Source organism: Lemur catta, chromosome 1, assembly GCF_020740605.2.
Source record: "Lemur catta isolate mLemCat1 chromosome 1, mLemCat1.pri, whole genome shotgun sequence".
Classification (NCBI taxonomy): domain Eukaryota; kingdom Metazoa; phylum Chordata; class Mammalia; order Primates; family Lemuridae; genus Lemur; species Lemur catta.
The window spans coordinates 231,960,551-231,979,363 of NC_059128.1; the positions used below are offsets into that span (position 1 = coordinate 231,960,551).

General features: G+C 45.9%; 1 protein-coding gene across 1 annotated transcript; it reads right to left on the reverse strand.

The window, feature by feature from the left end:
- Positions 1-18: 18 nt before the first annotated feature.
- Positions 19-13,174, reverse strand: TAGLN3 (transgelin 3). Its single transcript, XM_045557071.1, has 4 exons — positions 12,814-13,174; positions 11,484-11,658; positions 1,942-2,044; positions 19-485 (listed from the first exon to the last, which is right to left on the reverse strand). Exons 1-4 carry the CDS (start codon positions 12,991-12,993, stop codon positions 344-346), a joined length of 600 nt encoding a protein of 199 aa, XP_045413027.1. The 5' UTR covers positions 12,994-13,174; the 3' UTR covers positions 19-343.
- Between the last annotated feature and the right edge of the window lie 5,639 nt (positions 13,175-18,813).

The window sequence follows — 18,813 nt, forward strand, 5'->3', positions numbered from 1 at the left end:
ATGAACTTTACACTTTACGACACAAGACTAATTTGTTTATTAGGTGCATTCTATAAGTTAAGGAGGGAGATTTTTGGCAAATAAATAAATAAATAATCAAACAACCAGAGACTTTAGGGCAGAAGGAGCTCAGGAAGAGGAAAGCGGAGTCTTTGCATAGTTCTAAATGAACAGAAGGTGGCAGCGTAGGCAACGTGGATTCTCAGCAGAAATGCAGCACTTGCAAAAACCAGGGACAGGAGGCTTTGAGAAAGAGAAGGTCAGAGGTGACTAACTACTTCTTTTTCATAGAGACCATGGTGTGGAACACTTGTCCTCTCTTGCAGGGGAGGGATGCGGTGTCTCACATGATCTGCCTGGGTGTCCCATACCCGGTCATGCCTGCCTGGGAGGCACCCTTGTTGCTGCCCATCTGCAGGCCTATCACGCTCTGTCCCTGGCGAAGCTGCTCCTCGGAAAATCCTCTCCGATTCTGCTGGGCTTTCCTGGATGGGGAGTGAGATGGAATGATGTCACTTTGACAGTTTTCCAACCCTTCTCGAGATATGCCGTTAGACAGGCTCTACTGGGGTGGGGGGTAGGGGGCAATCACCAAATAGAACAGCCATCCCTACCCTACCCTGAGCCATGGCCCTACCATGATGCACGAGCTTTTTATCTCTCAGAAACCGAGATGTTTTCCAGAATTTCCAGCAAAGAGAACATACCACTGGCTACCTCTCTGGGGAACTCACTCTCAGCTTTCCTTCTTTCTCCCCCTCCTGACTCTCCCTCTTCCTCCACCACTTTAGGCCATCTCAGTTTGCTTCTTATCATGCTTTCTCTCACGGTTACCCCAAGCCCTTGTGAAAAGTAAAATCAGCTCTTCTTACAAAGCATGTTATTAATCCCATTCCACCCTTCCCTGTATAGGGCCAAGGATTAATGTTCCATTTTAGAGCTGAGGGATCTAGGAGTTAATGAGGGAAAATTGCCTACTCTAGATTAGAGGCCAGGAAACTTTGGTAAAAAAACAGATAGAAAATAATTTTGGTTTTGCAGCTGTAAAGAACATGGTAGGTTGCTAATAATGCTGGGACTAAAACCAGGTTTCACCTGGCCAATATCTAGGAGGTTTTCAGATAAAGTTGATTTAAAATGACACAAGCTGGTACCTTTTTATAACAGTCAAGGAGAAGAAAAAGGGGATCAAGGAAATGAATAATTAATTGTCTGATAAAGTGTTCTTTTCTCTTCATCTACCACTAAGATATCTAGTTTAAGCTTCCTGCCTCCCCCTCATACCTCGTAAAAAAAAAAAACACTTTAGGAAAACGCCCTTTACTGAGATAACCATATAATTTATCATCCAGACCAGGATACTTTTGAGACTGAAAGAGGGTGCTATTAATAAATACACTGGGAAAACAGGTATTAACCAGCACTGTGCCAGGCAAACAGGACATATTTACCCTTCATTAAGGGCAAACAGAAAAACAAAGAAGAAAAGAAAGGAAGGAAAGAAGGAGGAGAGGGAGGGAAGGAAGGAAGGAAGGAAGGAAGGAAGGAAGGAAGGAAGGAAGGAAGGAAGGAAGGAAGGAAGGAAAGAAGGAAGGGAGGGAGGAAAGAAGACTCAGAGCTGGGCTTTGGTCATGATAAAACCAAGTTCAGATATCAAGCCACCTCCCAGAAAGGCCATCCAGTCCCACTGAGCCTTAGGAGAAATGGAACCAGGGCAGAGCTGGAGGATCCAGGTATCCAGCAGGATAGGCCCAACCATTTCTGCTCTGGGAGGGATGTCAACCTAAACGGTAGCATCAGTTTTTCCTTGTTTTGGGGGACTCAGTTGTGAGGCCAGGAGAGACTCTGTACATAAATAGCCTCTATGGAGCTCCCAGGTTTCAAACCATCCTTCTGGATAAGATCATCCTGTGGTGCAGGAGGAAGGGAAGGGACTTTTACCTGTGAAACCAGGATGGCTCTCCCCGGTAGCAACCATCATCCTTGGTGACTGCAACACTGCCTAGAGCCATCAGGGTCCTCTGCACGGCTGCCATGTCCTTCCCTGGAAGCCAACACAGAGATTGAAGCCAAGTGCATGCCAGAGCCAAGGAGTTCTGGGAGAAGACAGCTGGACACCCAGGAGGGAAGTGCTGATGGAAGGCTGCGGGTGGCCACATTCAAGGGGGAGGTGCTATCAAACACCTGCGAAAGTGGCCCTAAGACAACATCCCCAAACTTCTCTGAAAGAAATGAAAGATAACCCGGCTAATTATTCTCTATATGCTACATACCAGAGATACCCAGTTTCTAATCCATTCATAGTTGCTGTATGAATAAAACATTCCAAACACTTGGCAGCTCAGGTATAGATAAGTCTCTGCCCTAAGCAGAGGACTTTGCCTTGGTGGGTTCTACAATCCTGTGGTAAAGGAAGGTCATGTGGATTTCCTGGCCTGGGGGTCTGCAGGAAAGGAATGTCCTGAGGACTGGAAAGAGAAAAGGAAACCGGAGAGAAGTTGGTAGGATGGAATAATTCTGTGTCAAACCCCAGGTGGCTTCTCTTTTTCACTTTATCTGGGTTAAAAGGGTCTAAAATCATCCATGTGCATCAAATTGCATATTTACTTGACTCTTTGGCCAGAGGCCTGGCAAATGAAGAACAGCAAATTGACACAGAAAGCACTCAGTGTGACACAAGTGACAGGCCCCTTATTTTGTGCTGCTTGAAAGGAGCTAAATGGAGACAATAAATTAACTGGCTTGTGCGGGAGAGCGAGGAGGGCAAACGAGAGAGATGCACAGTGTGGCCCCTGCACAGCAGGATGGGGCACATTGTTACCTGAGAAGCCCAGTGACCCTTAATCCACAGGGAGGACAACTGGACCCTGCAAGTCAGCCCACCCCTCCCATCCTGTCTCCTTCCCTCCTTCCAGTTGACTGGCACGTCCTGGACTGAGAAAGATGCTACTGTGTGGGTAGCCTGCAATTTAGAACCAGATCAAAGGCATCAGTGTGGAGTACGAACACGACAAGCCACAGGGTTAAAAAGGAAGGCAGCATTCAGCTTGACGGGGTCTGTGAAAGTTAAGGGCAAATATTAAAGGCTCTCTCTGGACCTGGTGAACCATCTGCAGTTTCTCTGGCCTGGCTGCTGTGGCTCAGTCACTGGGGAATACAGAATTACAAGGGAAAGGCAGATGGAAAGTGAGAATGGAGTATGAACTGTAATAAAGCAAACAATTAAGGCCCTCAGAGGAAGTCTAGTTCAGGATATCCATTTATTCAAAGAAAGGAGAGAGAGGGTGAACAGATCCTCCTTCCCTCACCCGTCTCCTCTGCCCCCACCTCCCACATTAACCTCAGGGTGGTGATCGCCTGGATCCGAGACCCTGCGGGGTTGGTTGGTGGATACAGGGATGAAATGCTCTCGGTGGAGAATGCCCGGACTCAAGGAACAGCTGGGCTGGAGAAGAATGGAGTCTTTGGGCAGCAGATGGAAGGGGAGGGCACAAGGAATACTGAGATGAAGAGAGGAAACACAGAGATGCTTGTTAGAATGACTCCTCTCTCCCACAGATGAAAGCATTTCTGTAATTGCCACTGTTTAACAGTATATTTTTTAAAAAAATGGAAGTGTAGTGATGATACCCTAAAGACTCATTCTGGGAAGAGATAGGGGGAAGGTTTTCTCTGAAGCAGCGAGCCTGTAAAGAGAGCGGAGAGCAATGATTAAGCACAGGAAGGCGTAGGTTAGGGTATATCACTCATCTCTGCTCTGTACAAAGAGCGCAGAGGAAGTCTGTTTCTGGTGGTTGGAAAGAGCTGGTCTGACATGTCCAGGATCCAGGGAAATGTGGAGCCTGACACCCGGTGGCTCAGCCACAGGTACTACCCAGGAGCCCCAGGTGAAGGAGCAAGCTTTGTTCAACCGTAGAAACACCCTGCTTCCCAAGCAGCTAGCCAATGTATAGATTGCCACAAGAACCCAGAAAGGACAGAGAGAACTAAGTTGCAGGCAAGGATAAGATGTCCAGGGACCTAGAACTATCAATACAACCCCACCCTCATCCAGGAGAGTGGAAAAGGACGTGATAGCACGGTTGAGGCAGAAGCCACTAGGAGCTTTATTTGACAGGAACAAATTAGAAATTTTTTCCTTAAGAAAGGTCCCAAAGCAAAAGATGTAATATAAATTATAGGCTAGACACTTTATTACATGTATTCACTTTACCCCATGAAACTGGGATCATTCCTCCCCACGTATGGATGGAAAACTAATTCAAGGAAGTTAATTAACATGTCCAGAGTCAACTAACAAGGAAACCAAAGCCCAGCTCTAGCTCAGGCCATTCAGGATGCAAAGCCCATGAACAGTCCACTACGCCACACTGCCATCTCCGAGGAGCCACACTGCAGGCTGGGAGGGAAAGCGTGTTCCTCGGGGCTATTCCTTGGGGCTGGTCGGAAGGAGTCGGAGTGGCTGCTTCAGCGCCAGGCCAGAGGGAATGCACTGGGGCAATAAACCCGGGGCACAGGTTTGGGTCCCAGTGGAATCAAGGGCATCAACTCCAAATGACCATACGTCTTTGAGTGTTTTGTCTGGAATAATTTTTCTATATCTTCATCCAAATAAGATTAAAGCAAAGAAAAGCAGTTGGTGCCTCCCCATCAGTGTGCTGACCAAGTTAATTACTGTCACGATTCTAAATAATGTTATGACCAGATATCTGCCTTATGTAACCAGTTCTTGTCTAGCTTGTTCTCTTGCCATGGCTGGTATGTTTCCTAATAGAGCTTCCTTGTGAAGAACACTAGTACCCTTGGGGTGACCATAGGCACAGAGGGCCTTTTTCCACCCTCCCCTCTCTTGCTGTGCCAGTTTAGAAGCCCAGATCAAGCACTGTCAGGTGGAAAGGGCATGTGGAAGGAACAGGGGCCACTCGTGGAAGCTGATTCCTGTAACTGAGATTCAAAGTTTAAATGCATAAAGGAGCAGTGGGGTTAAGGAAGCTCTGTGAAATGAACCAGGAATCATATAACAACAGCTAAACTGCTTGTATCCCAACCGAATGTAACATCTGCCTAGTGATGAAGCCTACAAAATTGTGCAAGTATAAAAAAAGGCCATACACAGCCTGCTCCAGAGCAGGGCTTCCCAGGCTTCTTGGATTATTCCTGGGAGTTGAGTGCAGGACACCTCTTTAAGAATGTGAGTTTGGAGGGCATTCTCCTCACAGACTGATTCAGCAAGTCCTGGGAGTCCGTGTTTTTAATTTATATCAGGTGATTTTACCATCAGACAAGTTTGAGAAACATGGGTTTCACCTGGTGACTTCCAAACTAAACCGATCATCAGGATTACCTGAGAATCTTAAATATTCAGATTCTGGGGCAGACTCCTGAGATGATTCTGATGTAGCCAGATGGACAGCAGCCACTACTCTAAAGCTTTGGTTTTCAATTTTTAAAAACACTCCAATGTCTGGCATGTGGTAAGTACTAAATAATATTTGTTTGTTAAGCAGTAACTCCTTCCTTCAGAGATATCTTTCACAAAGTTGGAAAGTTAAACCAAAAATTAGAAGGGCTCTGATCCAAGTTGGGAGTCAGCCCAGGGGCCCAGCAGCTTGGAATCGCTTTGCTGCCTGAAAGCCACTTGGGGCTCTTCAGGTCAGCTTGAAAAACACTGCTCCAAGCCATTCTTCCAAGAAAATGGAAAAGAAAAATGGCCCTAAAAGAAGCACTGACTAGGTGTTGGGAATTTTCTAGATGCAGGGATAGCAGAAGTGAGACTGAGTCCTGGTGGTGACCTAGGGACGGATCATTGACCATAAGAAGGAAAGTGACACAGCTCAATTTACACTAACAGCTCAGAATTGCAATCGGGCTACCTGGACTCTTCTAACCCTCTATCATGGGAGGAAGCTAGTACTAGACTTGAAGTTTTAAAAAGAGCTGGGGCAATCTAAAAATCATACACACTGTATGATTGCAACTTTGTGACATTCTGGAAAAGGCGAAACTACAGAGAGAGTAAAAGATCAGTGGTTGCCAGGGGTTGAGAGTGAGGAAGGATGTATAGGCAGAGCGCAGAGGATTTTTGGAGCAGTGAAACTACTCTGTATGATACTACAATAATGGACACATGTCGTTGTACGTTTGTTCAAATTCATAGAATGTACAATGAGTGAACTGTAACGTAAACGATGGATTTTGGGTGATGATGTGTCAATGTAGGTTCATCAATTGCAACACATATATATATCCCTCTGGTAGGACATGTTGATAATGGGGGAGGCTATGCAAGTGTTGGGGGCAGAGAGCATAAGGGAAATCTCTGTACCTTCCTCTCAATTTTGCTATGACCCTGAAACTTCCTGAAAAAAATAGTCTTTAAAAAAGTAAAGGAGCTGGTGGCATGGTAGCTTTCTCTTGTCTCACCTGACAAGGAAGAAATTTCAGAGGGTAGGATGGGTTTCCTCTGTGGGTTTTATGAATTTTTGTTGCTTGCTTTTTTGTCTTGAATAAAAACAAAACAAAATAAAACTCTGTAGGGCAGTGGTTCTCAAAGTGGGGTTCCAAGACCAGCAGAAGCAGTATGGCCTGGTAATTGATAAGAAATACAAATTCTTGGGCCTCACTTCAGATTTAACACCTCAGAAACTCTGTGATTGGGGCTCAGCATTCTGTATTTTAACAAGACTATCAGGCAATTCTGATGCATGCAGGAACTTGAAAGCCACTGCTAAAGGGAAAATCCACTGAATACAATTGTCAGCAGCCACTTGGAGTAAATGTAGCGAAGTCTGTTCCGATAGAAAAGGAGGCTTCAAGCAGCAGGTATTTTGGATGTCTCAAGTCACTACAGGCACCTTACGATATCCCAAAATAGCTCTCAAATTGGGCGAAATGTTTCTTTGCTCTTGCTGTTGAGGAATGACACACATAGTGACGCCTCCCCAGGGAATACATTTGGGCCTCCAGGCATCCCACCCCCAATGTGAACTGCACCTCCCTAACTGCCAGTAACCGGCAGAAGGGAACAGGCATGGAGAAACCATGTGCCCAGGATCCTCATTAATAGGATTACTGAGAAGAGTAATCAGATTCATTGATCTTTGAGTCTTGCCTGCTCTGACATTCTAGAATTCTGCCTGTTTAATTCTTGCCAAGTGGTTATACAAATGATCCAAAAAGGTCAGTTGCTGATGGGCTATTAGTAGGGGAAAAGAAGGCAACATTTATTAGGTGTCCAGGAGCCAGGCACTGTGCTAGCTCTTTTACACATTTAATTTTTACCAGACTTCCACAAGGGAGGCATTAGAACTGTTCACCAAGAAGGGAACTAAGGCTCTGAGAAGTTAAGCAGCTTAAACAAGCCCACACAGCTAGTATGTAGCTAAAGAAAGGTTTTGACCTGTCTACCTGACTCCAAAACTCATGTTCTTTCCACTGTACCAGAGTCTACTGGGTCTGGAATTGGCAAAGCAATATATTACGGGAAAAGACATCTAGAGGGTAATGACCACAAAGTTGAAAAAAGTCAAAAAAGTGGCCCCTAAAGCTGGCCCCTTCATATTAGAGAATAGTCAATGAGTTGAAGACTCCACAGCTGGCAGGGAGGGCACAGGTCATCTAGGCAACCCTGTCAGCTCCTGTGTGTGGACATTAAGTCCATTTGTTCCAAGACAGACTGTGTACCTTCCCAGCCTTGCTCCTTCCACTCTCATTTTCTGTTAGTCTTAGAAAGGACAAGCCAATGACAATAATAAGTTCTACATTGCCAACATTTATTTTATTCTATTATTGTCAGGCACTATGCTAAACACTTCTAATCAATTATTTCATTTACTCTCCATAGCAACCCAGTGAAATTGGTGCTATTATCCCCATTTTACAGCTGAGAAGATCCAGGCTTAGAGAAGGTAATTGGGAAGTGGTGCAGCACAGGTTTGAACCAGAGTTGAATTTCTGACTCAGGAGTCTGTACTCTGCTATGATACCTTCCAGGAGAAGCTTGCATTGCAGCCTTTCTGTCCAGATGCTAGACCAGTGCACTCACTTGCTCTCATGTGTTCTCTCTTTCACATAAACTCTCCCTTTCTTGCTCCTACTCTTCTCCCCTCTCCACTCGCTGAAGTCTTCTTGCCTATGGTGTACTCCCCTCTGAGTCATAGGTAGCTGAGATGGGCCAGCCCTGCTTGTTCCAGGGCACCCATGGCAAATTCAAAAGTATCATGCCAGGCCATATATCTTCTCTCATCCAAGAGAAAGACCTCCCCAGGCCCTTTCCATTCCTCTTACTTCTTCTCCATCATTGAAAGGAACTGGTCACCCCAGTCACCCCTTAGGGGGAACTTCAGTAGCTTTGTCTATAATGTCCCCGTGATTGGGTTGTTTTCTTGACCGTTCAGCTTTGGGTTCCTTTTTAAAGCCCTGAATCCTTTATTCTGTTTGCCCCCAAGTCCATTACAAACATTTCATCTAAAAGGGGTTTAAGAATAGTGGGTACATTTGGAGCCCCAACCTATAGAAATAATTGAAGCCCACATGAGGAGGCACTGGCATGTCTGGGCTCCTGCAGCTTTGCTGGTCTGCAGCACAAAGGCAGCAGGGAGCAAGCAGAGCCCCACTCGGGAGGAGATGCTGAGCAGGGGAGACGGGGACTGAGAGCTGCTGGACCTAAAATACCTGCAGAGGAGGAAGAAAAGCTCCTCGGTAAGGAAGGCTGGAGCCAGCAGCCACAGTCACCACAACCACAGTGCAGGGAACCCGGAGTTAATGTGAGTAAGCTGATACATGGGGACAGCACTGACACCACGGTCAGCGTGAATAGGAGGGAGAATATGCAACTAAGCTAAGCAAATGGTTAGTCCAAGAGCTGTGTGCACAGACACACACACCCTCGCGTGCACACAGACACACAAACACATGCCAACCCTGCCCTGCAGCGGCCCTTTGATTCCAGCTTAGTCATCTCAAAACATGAGTGACAGCCTGGCCTCGTTTGCTCAGTCCACTCTGCGGTACCACCAGCCTGCCCCTTCCATCCCTGCTTCTCTGCTCAGAGCAACCCACTCTTCCAGCTCCTGCTCCACTGTATGGTAACCAGCTCTGGCCTGAGCTTCAGACAGTGAACCTGGGGGAATATCAGGTGTCTTCTCCAACTCATAATGAGTCTCCCTGGTCCTCAGTCCTCAACTACCATTCCATAGAAGGGGCCACCAGGCCCTGGAGCCCTTAGAGGCCATTTGGAAACTCCTAAGCATCTGCTTCCCTGTTGACAGCTCTGCTCATTCATACCTACTGCACAACCTACCTAGAGTTCTTCCTGCTACCTGTCAGTCACAGCACCCTAGGAGTGGGGCTTCTTCCTTGTTTTCTTTAAAGCCTCACCCTTCTGCCCTGGGGTGGGACTCTCAGTGTCTTTCTTGTTCCTCTTTTCCAGGAGCATAATCCTGCCCTGGAGCTGACCTGTCTGTCCACTGCCCTATCTCAGGCTACTGCAGTCACACTCATCCCTCCTGTCCTTCCTCTTCCTTAGGAGGTTCCTAATACACAGGGCTGGGGCAGGTGGTGTAGACCTCCACCTGCTCTGTCCGTCAGGGACCACTGCTTCCTACACTCCCCCCACTTGCTGTGAGCACCTCCGAGGAGTGAAGTTCACCTCTGCGGTCTTTGTGAAAAGAAGGAAAGACAAGTAAAACATCCTCAGTAGCAAAAAGACAGGAAAGTTCCCGCGGAATCCCCAGCTCCCACAGACCTCCCGGCTTCCTCCTCCTCCTATCTACTTCCTGCACTTGAGGGGCCTCACCAGAGTCCCTTCCATTCACACTGACTCCCTTGCCCTCTGTTCCACACAGCCCTCCATGCTCCTCCTCCTCCCTTCATCCTCATTAGCTAGTCACCATTGTGACTCAACAGCACACTCATCCGATAGGTGAAGAAATCTAAGCCTCCTGGCCAAAGACTGGGCTGGCAGACTAGTTAAGGCCCTGTTGTTTGGCATCAGAGAGCCCAGGTTTGAGTGCTGGCTCTGCTAAGTGCTAGTTATCTCATGGATGCAAGTAACCATGGGAAAGCTTCAGTTTCATCATCTGTGAAATGGAAAACTTAAAAACACTTACCTCATAGGTTTGTAAGGAGAATTGATTGGCATTATGAGTAAAGCACTTGTACAATGCCTAGTGTGTAGGAAAACGTCAATAAGCAGTAGCTATTCGTCATGAGCTGGGGAAAATCATCAGAGTTTTGTTCTAGGAAGCAGAGATCAAGTCTCACCTGTGACACTACATGGGAATTTGGAGGCAAGTGTCCATGAAGTTCAATGGCCTGGCCGGAAGTTTTGGATATTTAAGTTTCTAAGTAATGGCAAACCACAAGGTAAACTCACTTATTGACATCTCAGGATTTTAACTACTCATTTACGAGGGAACCATGAAACGCCAGCTCTGTGCAGGACACAGAGGATTAAGGAGGCAATTGTGAGGATTAAGGAGGCAATTGTTTCTTCATAAACTGTAGCATAGTAAGCAGCAGAATGGTACTAGAAATCTATTTCAACCATCCTCTGGATACCCCTTAAAATACCATGTCTCTGGATCAGAAGAAAGTTACCCAATTCTCATTGTCAGCAGAGCCATTTGGGTCACTGCCATGGGGATCTTATTGGTTGGGCCACTGATGACAGCCAGTGACAGTGAGCATGTGAGAGTAGAGTCAATCTGGCAGTCCTGCTCGGACTCGTCCATCTCTCGGTGACTCAGGCAGGCCTAGTCGAGAAGGAAAACAGGTGCGTGGTGGGGAAGCACATTTTCACTAAAGGGGACACTGTGACCACACATCCCCAGTCCTCTAACTGTGTCTCCATTCACGTCATTTTTCTCCAGTAATGGTGATTATTAAATATGTCCAGAAATGTGAGTTGATTTTTATGCCTTTGTAAGATTTCCTCACCAAGTCAATTCACAAATGTGAAAAAAAGAAATCATTTGTCATGCTCTCTGAGCTGAATACATATCTGGAAGGTATAGTCCCCAAGCTCCCAGACAGCTGTGTAATAAAAGGTTGAAGAGCTATTTATTTCTCCCATGGACTGACAACATAGCACCAGGCGGCTCTCTCTATAAGCCGTGCTGCGGTTGAGTCAGAAGCACGCTCACCCCCTGCCTCCCTTCTCCTCCGGTAGCTATGATTTGCTATCGGACGGTAACAGGAATAAAGGGCATCCATGTAACCATTTTAGCTCCTCTCAGTCAAGGCTTCTGTTTACATTTTACTTTGCTGAGGTCCCTGCTGTGTCCTCAGGGTGTGTGTTCCCTTAGAAGAGAACATATTAACAGAACATCGCAAATGGGGAGGCTAACAGTGCCCCTAGGATGACAGCTGAGAACGCCCGCCACACAGGGCACGGGGAAGAACACTGGGAGCGGTTTCCACAAAGAGATGGGGCAAAGGGGAGGAGGAAGGAGAACAATCCTAAAGGCAGGAGGGCTGTTTACCTTCCCAGAGATCCACCGTCTGAAAAATGTCAGTGGTCCTGACGCCGTAGATCTCCGCAGCTTTTAGGAACTGGGAGATTTGTTCCATCTGCTTAAAAGCCATCTTTGACTCTGAGATCTTGGGAATGGGCTCTTGTCCTGGTGGGTATAAACTGTTTATCAGTTTGCACAGGACCTGCAGGGGGAGGAGGGACAGAATCAATATTCCCTTTGTATTTACAGGTCACAAATGAGAAGTGAATCCTGCTCCCCTGCAGGGTTTGGGCAGGAGCAGGTCATGGGCTCCAGGAAGGGATGGGCTCAGGGCTGTGTGGCCAGGTTCTCATACTGAACCCCAAAGACCCAGACAACCCCAGTCCCAGGGCTGCTCCTAGGCACAGAGAGTCCCGCAGCCCAGGAACCCCATTCCCTCCTCGTTCCTCCCTTCCTTTTTCTGGGTGAGGGAAAGAATGTTTACAGCTAGGGAATGACGCAAGGTGATGAGGACATGATTCCAGGCTTGCAACGGAGGAATGAGTTAGTGGCTCCTGGGAGTGGTGGTGGTGAGGGTAGCTTAGATGATAGAGCCTAATATTATTTTTTCTATCACAAGGAGATCAGGCTTCAATAATTCATCCCATATGTGTTAATGGTGTGTAAAAGAAGTGAGCCGGGTACCCTCTTCCCAGACACCTATAACCCAAGTCCTGGGCAACCCAGCACAGCGTGGGATGGCAGTTATGTAACAGTAAATCACAGGCTGCGGGCAAAGGTAGGCTTGTTTGAATCAGCAGAGCCTGTCTGTGGTCCTCAAACCCTCAAACACACGAGCATCTAGCCCGAAAAGCACTTATCAAATGAGGACTCCCTTCAGTTTCATGAGAACACATCCACTCAACAAACAGACATTGAGCATCTCCAGGGTGCACTACTCCAGGAAGAATGGGAGGGTGGCCAGCCCCCTTTCCGCCTTCCTTTGTCTTACTGTGTAACCAACCGATTCCCCTGGGGAAAGAAATGGCCCCAGAAGAGCTGCAGCACCAAGGCGGCTGGGGACATCACAAGGAAATACTTATCCCTATTCTCATTGGAAAAAGCAAAAGGGCCTAGAATTTGCAGACAGCTCAAAAGGAAGCTGTGATGGGTGGAGAATCCTCTAAGCTAGCTAGGGAATTGTGCAGGGAGCCCAAATCTTCCAACCCAGAAGAAATAAAGGCATTCCCATCCCCTCCCGGTGAGACACAGAGCTTGGCAACAGCAGCCCCTCTCACACAGCCTCACGTTAAAAGAAAGGGCCATGGAGGGTGTCGCTGCCCGCCACCCCAGCAACCCAGAGCGCCGCCGGCCTTACCGTCCCGTCCATTAACCATTTCTGAAAATGGGCCCTGCCGGGGGGCGGGTGCTCTATGTCCTCGGCGCACTGCAGGACGATCCAGTCCACCAGCTTGTTCTCCAGGTCGGCATCATACTTCTGCTCGATCTTCTCCTGCACCTCTCGGCTTAAGCCGTAGCTCGGGCCCCTGTTAGCCATCTCTGGAAAGAAGCGAGGACGCGCGCGGCATCCACACAACAGCAGCAGCAGCAGCCCCGGGCTCCCTGCACGCGGGGCTGTGATGCGGCTGGGCGGCCGGCCCGGCGGCAGCGAAGCGGGCAGAAAGCCGGGCGTGGTTTAAATCAAGGAGCCAATGAAGCCAATGGGGTTTCACCTACAAACGGGAAAGGAAGGCGCAGCCACGCACCGATGACTCCAGAATAAAGCCCGGGCCGGGCCCGGGGGCTAGAACCCCGCTTCTCGCCAGCCCGAACCCCCCTGCTGCGCGAGGATGGGTGGTGGTCGTTTCCTCCCCCCGCCCCCAGTAGCACTTTCGGAGGGCAGGGACGCTGAGATTGGAAAGAGCAGGCAATTAACAGGCAGGGAGAAAGGCTACCCTGACGTTCAGCTGCTGCTGCTACAGTGTGCCTAGAAGAATGGGCACAGGGATTTGATTTTCTCAGGGCTGGGGAGGGTCAAACCAGGGCTCGTTGCTAGGAGCCCTCCAAAAAGCCAGCCCTCTCCTGTGTCAGTCAACCCCCCTGCCTCCTCCCGCCGGGAGCTGCTTTCTCAGCTGCACAATTCTTTCCCTCCTCTGGGGAGACAGCCCCTTGTAGACAAGGGCAGCACACAGCTGCCCAAGGGGATGAAGGGGGGAGGGGTCTGTTCCGCCAACTGTCCATCTGTCAGGAGCAGCCAAATCACTTTCCCCTGCCCCAGTACAATTGAGAGCCGCAATCATTTACTTGTTCAGCTGCCAGCCCAGCTTCATCCAGAAACTTCTATTCTGACGCGAAACTACTGTGCCTCACTTTGACTTATTCAAGGGATATACCTTTCTAATGCTGTTTTTAACCAAAAGACACTAAGAGCAAGTTTTATAAATTAAACAAAACTCAATGTACTAAGAACTCTTAGAGTGAAAGGTGTTGACAGATTGTAAAGACTTCATGTGTTTATTTCAATTAAGGACCAGGAAGGTACAACTGACATACTGTCAGTAGTAATGGAATATTTGGCAGGAGCAAACAAGACCTCAGGAGAAATCACCATGTCTAAGTTGCCCTGAAATTTTTCTAATTTTTTGTACCCCTAGAGTAAGCCACTTGGGGCTTAAGACTGAGTCTCATTCGTGTTGTGTAAATCTCTGGGTACTTTTCATAAGAAAAACACCCAAATACTTGTTCTTTGGTTAGTTTTTCATTCAACAAATATTTATTGAATGCTTAACTGTGACAGATACTGGACCAGAGAGGAGTAAAATATAACTCTTGCCTCTAGAACAGATTGATAAATTGACTCAAGCACATTAGATAAAGCAATGCTAGTACATGGGATGGTGATTTTTGTCCCTGTGGGAAATTGATTAGAAGCTATGCAGGAAATGACTTCTCAAACAATACATGTTTTGAGAAAAATCTCCTGCTGGCTGGGGCCTGGGCTAATGAAAATTAGGAGATATGTGGGTGGTTTGCTTGAGAAAAGACTTAGTGGTCAGTAGTTGAAGCCCTGGGAGAGAGAACTCTGTGAAAGAGAGAGAACCAGGAACTTTTAAGAGAGCAGCAGGTTTATAAAGAGTCAAGTGGAAAGGCTGACTAATGGAGGTCTTGATGCTGCCTGGAATTGTCAGTTGAAGAAGCTCTGAAGACAGCGGAAATGTCTCCAGAGACTCAGTGCTCAGGGGAAGACTTTAGAGCAGAAAATTGACAGCAAAATTATGGAAATCTCTAGCTGCATCTTGGGTGACAGCAATAAGGTCAGTTTCACCTGAGACCAAGGGAACAGAAGCCCAAACAGAAACATGTCACTGTGTCTGTGGCTGGAATTGCTCTAAGGAAGATGTTGGTTTGAAATATAAAGCTAGAAACAAATTTAAAGATGTACATTTACCTTCTTTTTTTTTTTAAGACTGTGTTTTGCAGATCTTTTGTACCCAAGGATTCCCTCCTGTTGTAACAGATTAACTGTTGTGCTTTAAGTGAATGATTGAGCCTATACTTCTTGGAGAGGATACAGTGACAAAGAGAAGCCACAGCAAGGCATAGGTTAGAAGTGTCCAGAAATCCAGAAGAAGTCTTTAGAGAAAAAAACACTGGCTCTCCTGGGGAGTGGCAGGGGGATGCAGGGAGGCAGTGGAAATGGACTCAACCCTGTATTTACTGAGTGCTTGCTAGTATTAATATTATAGTTAATTTTTTGAACAACTTTTTTAAGGGCCTATATTTGTATCTGAGATACAAAAATGAATGAGAAATAGGAACTAGGTTTAGTAGCTAAGTTAAACTTGTAAACAATAAATGCCAGACAGATGTCATGCTAAAATTATGCACAAGGTACTCAGATTGGTAAAATTATACCTAGAGGAAAAGGTTAGGGAATTAGGGGAAATATTTATAAATGAGATGACTTTAGACTTTAAGTCTTTTTTTTTTTTTTTTTTTTTTGAGGCAGAGTCCCGCTGTGTCACTCACCCTGGCTAGAATGCCGTGGCATCAGCCTAGCTCACAGCAACCTCAAGCTCCTGGGCTCAAGCAATCCTTCTGCCTCAGCCTCCCAAGTAGCTGGGACTACAGGCATGCGCCACCATGCCTGGCTAATTTTTTCTTCATATTTTTAGTCATCCAGCTAATTTCTTTGTATTTTTCAGTAGAGACGGGGGTCTCACTCTTGCTCAGGCTGGTTTAGAACTCCTGAGCTCAAAGGATCTGCCCACCTCGGCCTCTCAGAGTGCTAGGATTACAAGGGTGAGCCACTGTGCCGCCCTTAACTTACTTTTAAAAAAATTATATTACAAAGGTTAAATACTCAAGATGATTCACTTCCTAATTTATTTTGCTACATTTTATTATTACCCATGTTCTTGAAGATATTTGTTTTTATAATCTCTGTATGGTGTAAACACTATGTAATGGTGGGCTACTGGGCATTTCTTCCCAGCTTCATATTCAGAGATGTCATGGTGGTAGTTTGAAGCCAGTCATGACAGGAGAATTTGTGTCATAAATGTTGGCAAATACTACAAATCAGGGCCTCTCCCCAGCCCCCCAAAACCAGCTATTAAATATTTGCCAGTCTTGCACGGACTTATATGTCATGCAAAAGTGTTTGAGCTTTCTCATAGGGAAAGAGGACCATCAGTCTGAACTGGGTGAAGGAAAAGGAGACAGTCAGAATGACTCACAAGTTTGGCTTGTATAACAGAAGTAATGATGGCAGCATTTATTGTAAGAGGACTCATAGGTGAGAAGGTACATAAAGGGGAAAACATAAAAAGATTGGAATTCACTGCATTTGGGAGGCCAATGACACATCCCAGTTTATTAGGCAGTTGGTTTTATGTGTCTGGAGCTCAAGAGAGAAATCCAGACTGTAGGAATGTACTTGAATTGTCTGCATGCAGGTGGTGGTTAAAACTATGAACATGGGTGATGTTGCTCGAGATGAGTAAGTGAATAGCCTGAGAAGACTGCCAAGACCAGAACTCAAGGGAATATTATCATTATGAGATGGGCAAAGAGGTGAAACCAAGAAAGGAGTTGATGTAGTATGTCGGAGATGTCTCAGGATAAACCATGTCAAAACAAAGCTCATGACCTCGATGGTCTTTTGGAGAGGGAAGTTAGCCTATCACCTGAGAATTTCAAAGCAGTAAATTCTATCAAAAAGGCATGGACAGAGTGCTGCTGTTCAAGAGAGAGCAAAGAGGACCCAGCAACAAACTTCCTGGAAAAAGAGATGGGTATGAGTCAGGAAAGGCTTCAGAGAGAAACTGAAATTTTGAGCTGCTTTTCCAGTAGAAGAAAGTTTGTCTATCAGCAAAACCTGAAAGCTCAGCAAAAGAGGAAGACAAAATAGGAAAGGATATTTTCCCCAAAAAATACATTTGGTTTGAAAAATCACCTGCATTTTTCTAGTATGTTCTCTAAATATACCAAAGCATCACATTTTTTCATCAAACCAAGTTACACATACTACACAATTGTTTCTAAACTAAGAAGTTCCTTGAGATCTGTATTTAAAGGGGATCTTTTTTAAAAACATGTTTAAATACCACCCACCACCTCCTGTCCTCCAGAAAATAAGTTCTTTAGATTTTTTTTTAAGTGTTCCAAATTTAATGAACATTTGACATATTCACTTTGAGGTCTGTCCTGGGAATAGTTATGTGGCGAGTAATGTTTTCTTAGATCTTTATCTCCATGCTTTATAAAGCTCAGCCTTTCCCAGAGCTCTTTTCTTTCGCTCATCCACACAGACTTTTCTATTGGCTGCTCTAAGAATGGTATACTGTCTAGATTTGTGTCTGTAAATGCCTCAAATTTCAACAGATGTAGCAAAAGCAAAATACATTATGCAGCCTCACTCAGTCTTCCTTTCTGTTGCTATTTGCCTTATCCCTTTCTGTTGCACATGCTGAGATTGTTAGAGGGGTCATGTCACTTTTAAAATAATGCAGGACTTCCACAAGATGAGGCACTCAGGGGCTGCTGGCTACTCAGCCATTTTTCATGTCACTGAATACATGGCATGGCGTGGTTTCAGGAAGAATAGAAAAAACACCAAAGTAATTAACAGTGCACTAGAATACATTAAATCTCATGGATTCAAACTCATTGGAATTTGTGAGTTAATCTTTAGAAGGCTAGATTAAATTTTAAAACAGCTTTTCCTATCTTAATTTTTATTATTGATATTTTTTTTAACTGTTGAACATTTGAAATACCATCATAAAATGTTCCTATTTGGAATCTTGAGGTCAAGGTCAAATCCACTTTGGCTTTAGAGGCCCTACCCACTTCCTTGCCTCCACTGTCCTTGCTATTCCACCATGGGTTGTGCCCATCAATCTCTCACTTGACAATGCTCTGTACATAACTTTAAAAAAAGCAAAAAGGTACTACCTCCTGTCATTATTCTAAATGTGTTGTGTTTATTTAATTCTTACACCTTATTATCTAGGTTTGTGTCATTTTACAGATGAGGAAAGTGACGCTCAGGAAGATTAAATTGCTCAAAGTCACAGAGCAAGTAAATGGTGAGCCAGGATTCAAACCCAAGCTCCAGTCTCTGCCCTTAACCAACATACTGTATTGCCCCTACATACGTTCTATGAATCTTTAAAATCATATTTATTGTATTTTATCATGTTTAACCTCAGAAAACTCTCATGGACGGGCCATTCCTCATCTTCCTAACAAGCCTCATGCCTAGTAATGTCTGTGGGCAAAATAGGTCCTTGAATAGCCAGCGTCACCCTCCCTCAACCCATTGCAGCACCAGGCACTGTGGCACATACAGATGACCTTTTTGATTTCCAAGTGATCTTTGCCTAGTATAAAAAATAACCCAAGGATTGTAGTTTAATTGCTATAGGACTGTGGCCCCCAACTTCCGGGCTGTGGACTGTTACTGGTCTGCAGCCTGTTAGGGACTAGGCCACAGAGTTCCACCCGCCCCCCCCCACCCCGTCTCCATCCGTGGAAAAAATGAAACCGGTCCCTAGTGCCAAAAAGGTTGGGGATCGCTGCTATAGGACAGTAACATTTTTGTATCTCTATCAGGGGGCCCCAAGACCACCCCCAGGTTTGAAGATTTGCTAGGAGGACTCATAGGAGTCATCATATAGGCTATGATTTATTATAATGAAAGGATACAAAGCAAAATCAGCAAAGGAAAAAGGCACATGGGGTAAAGTTAGGGGAAACTAAAGCCAAGCTTCCAAGAATTCTCTCCCAGTGGAGTCACACAGAATGGGCTTAATTCTCCCAGCGAGTTTTAACGGCACACATGAAATGTTGCCCACCGGCGAAGCTTGTTAGA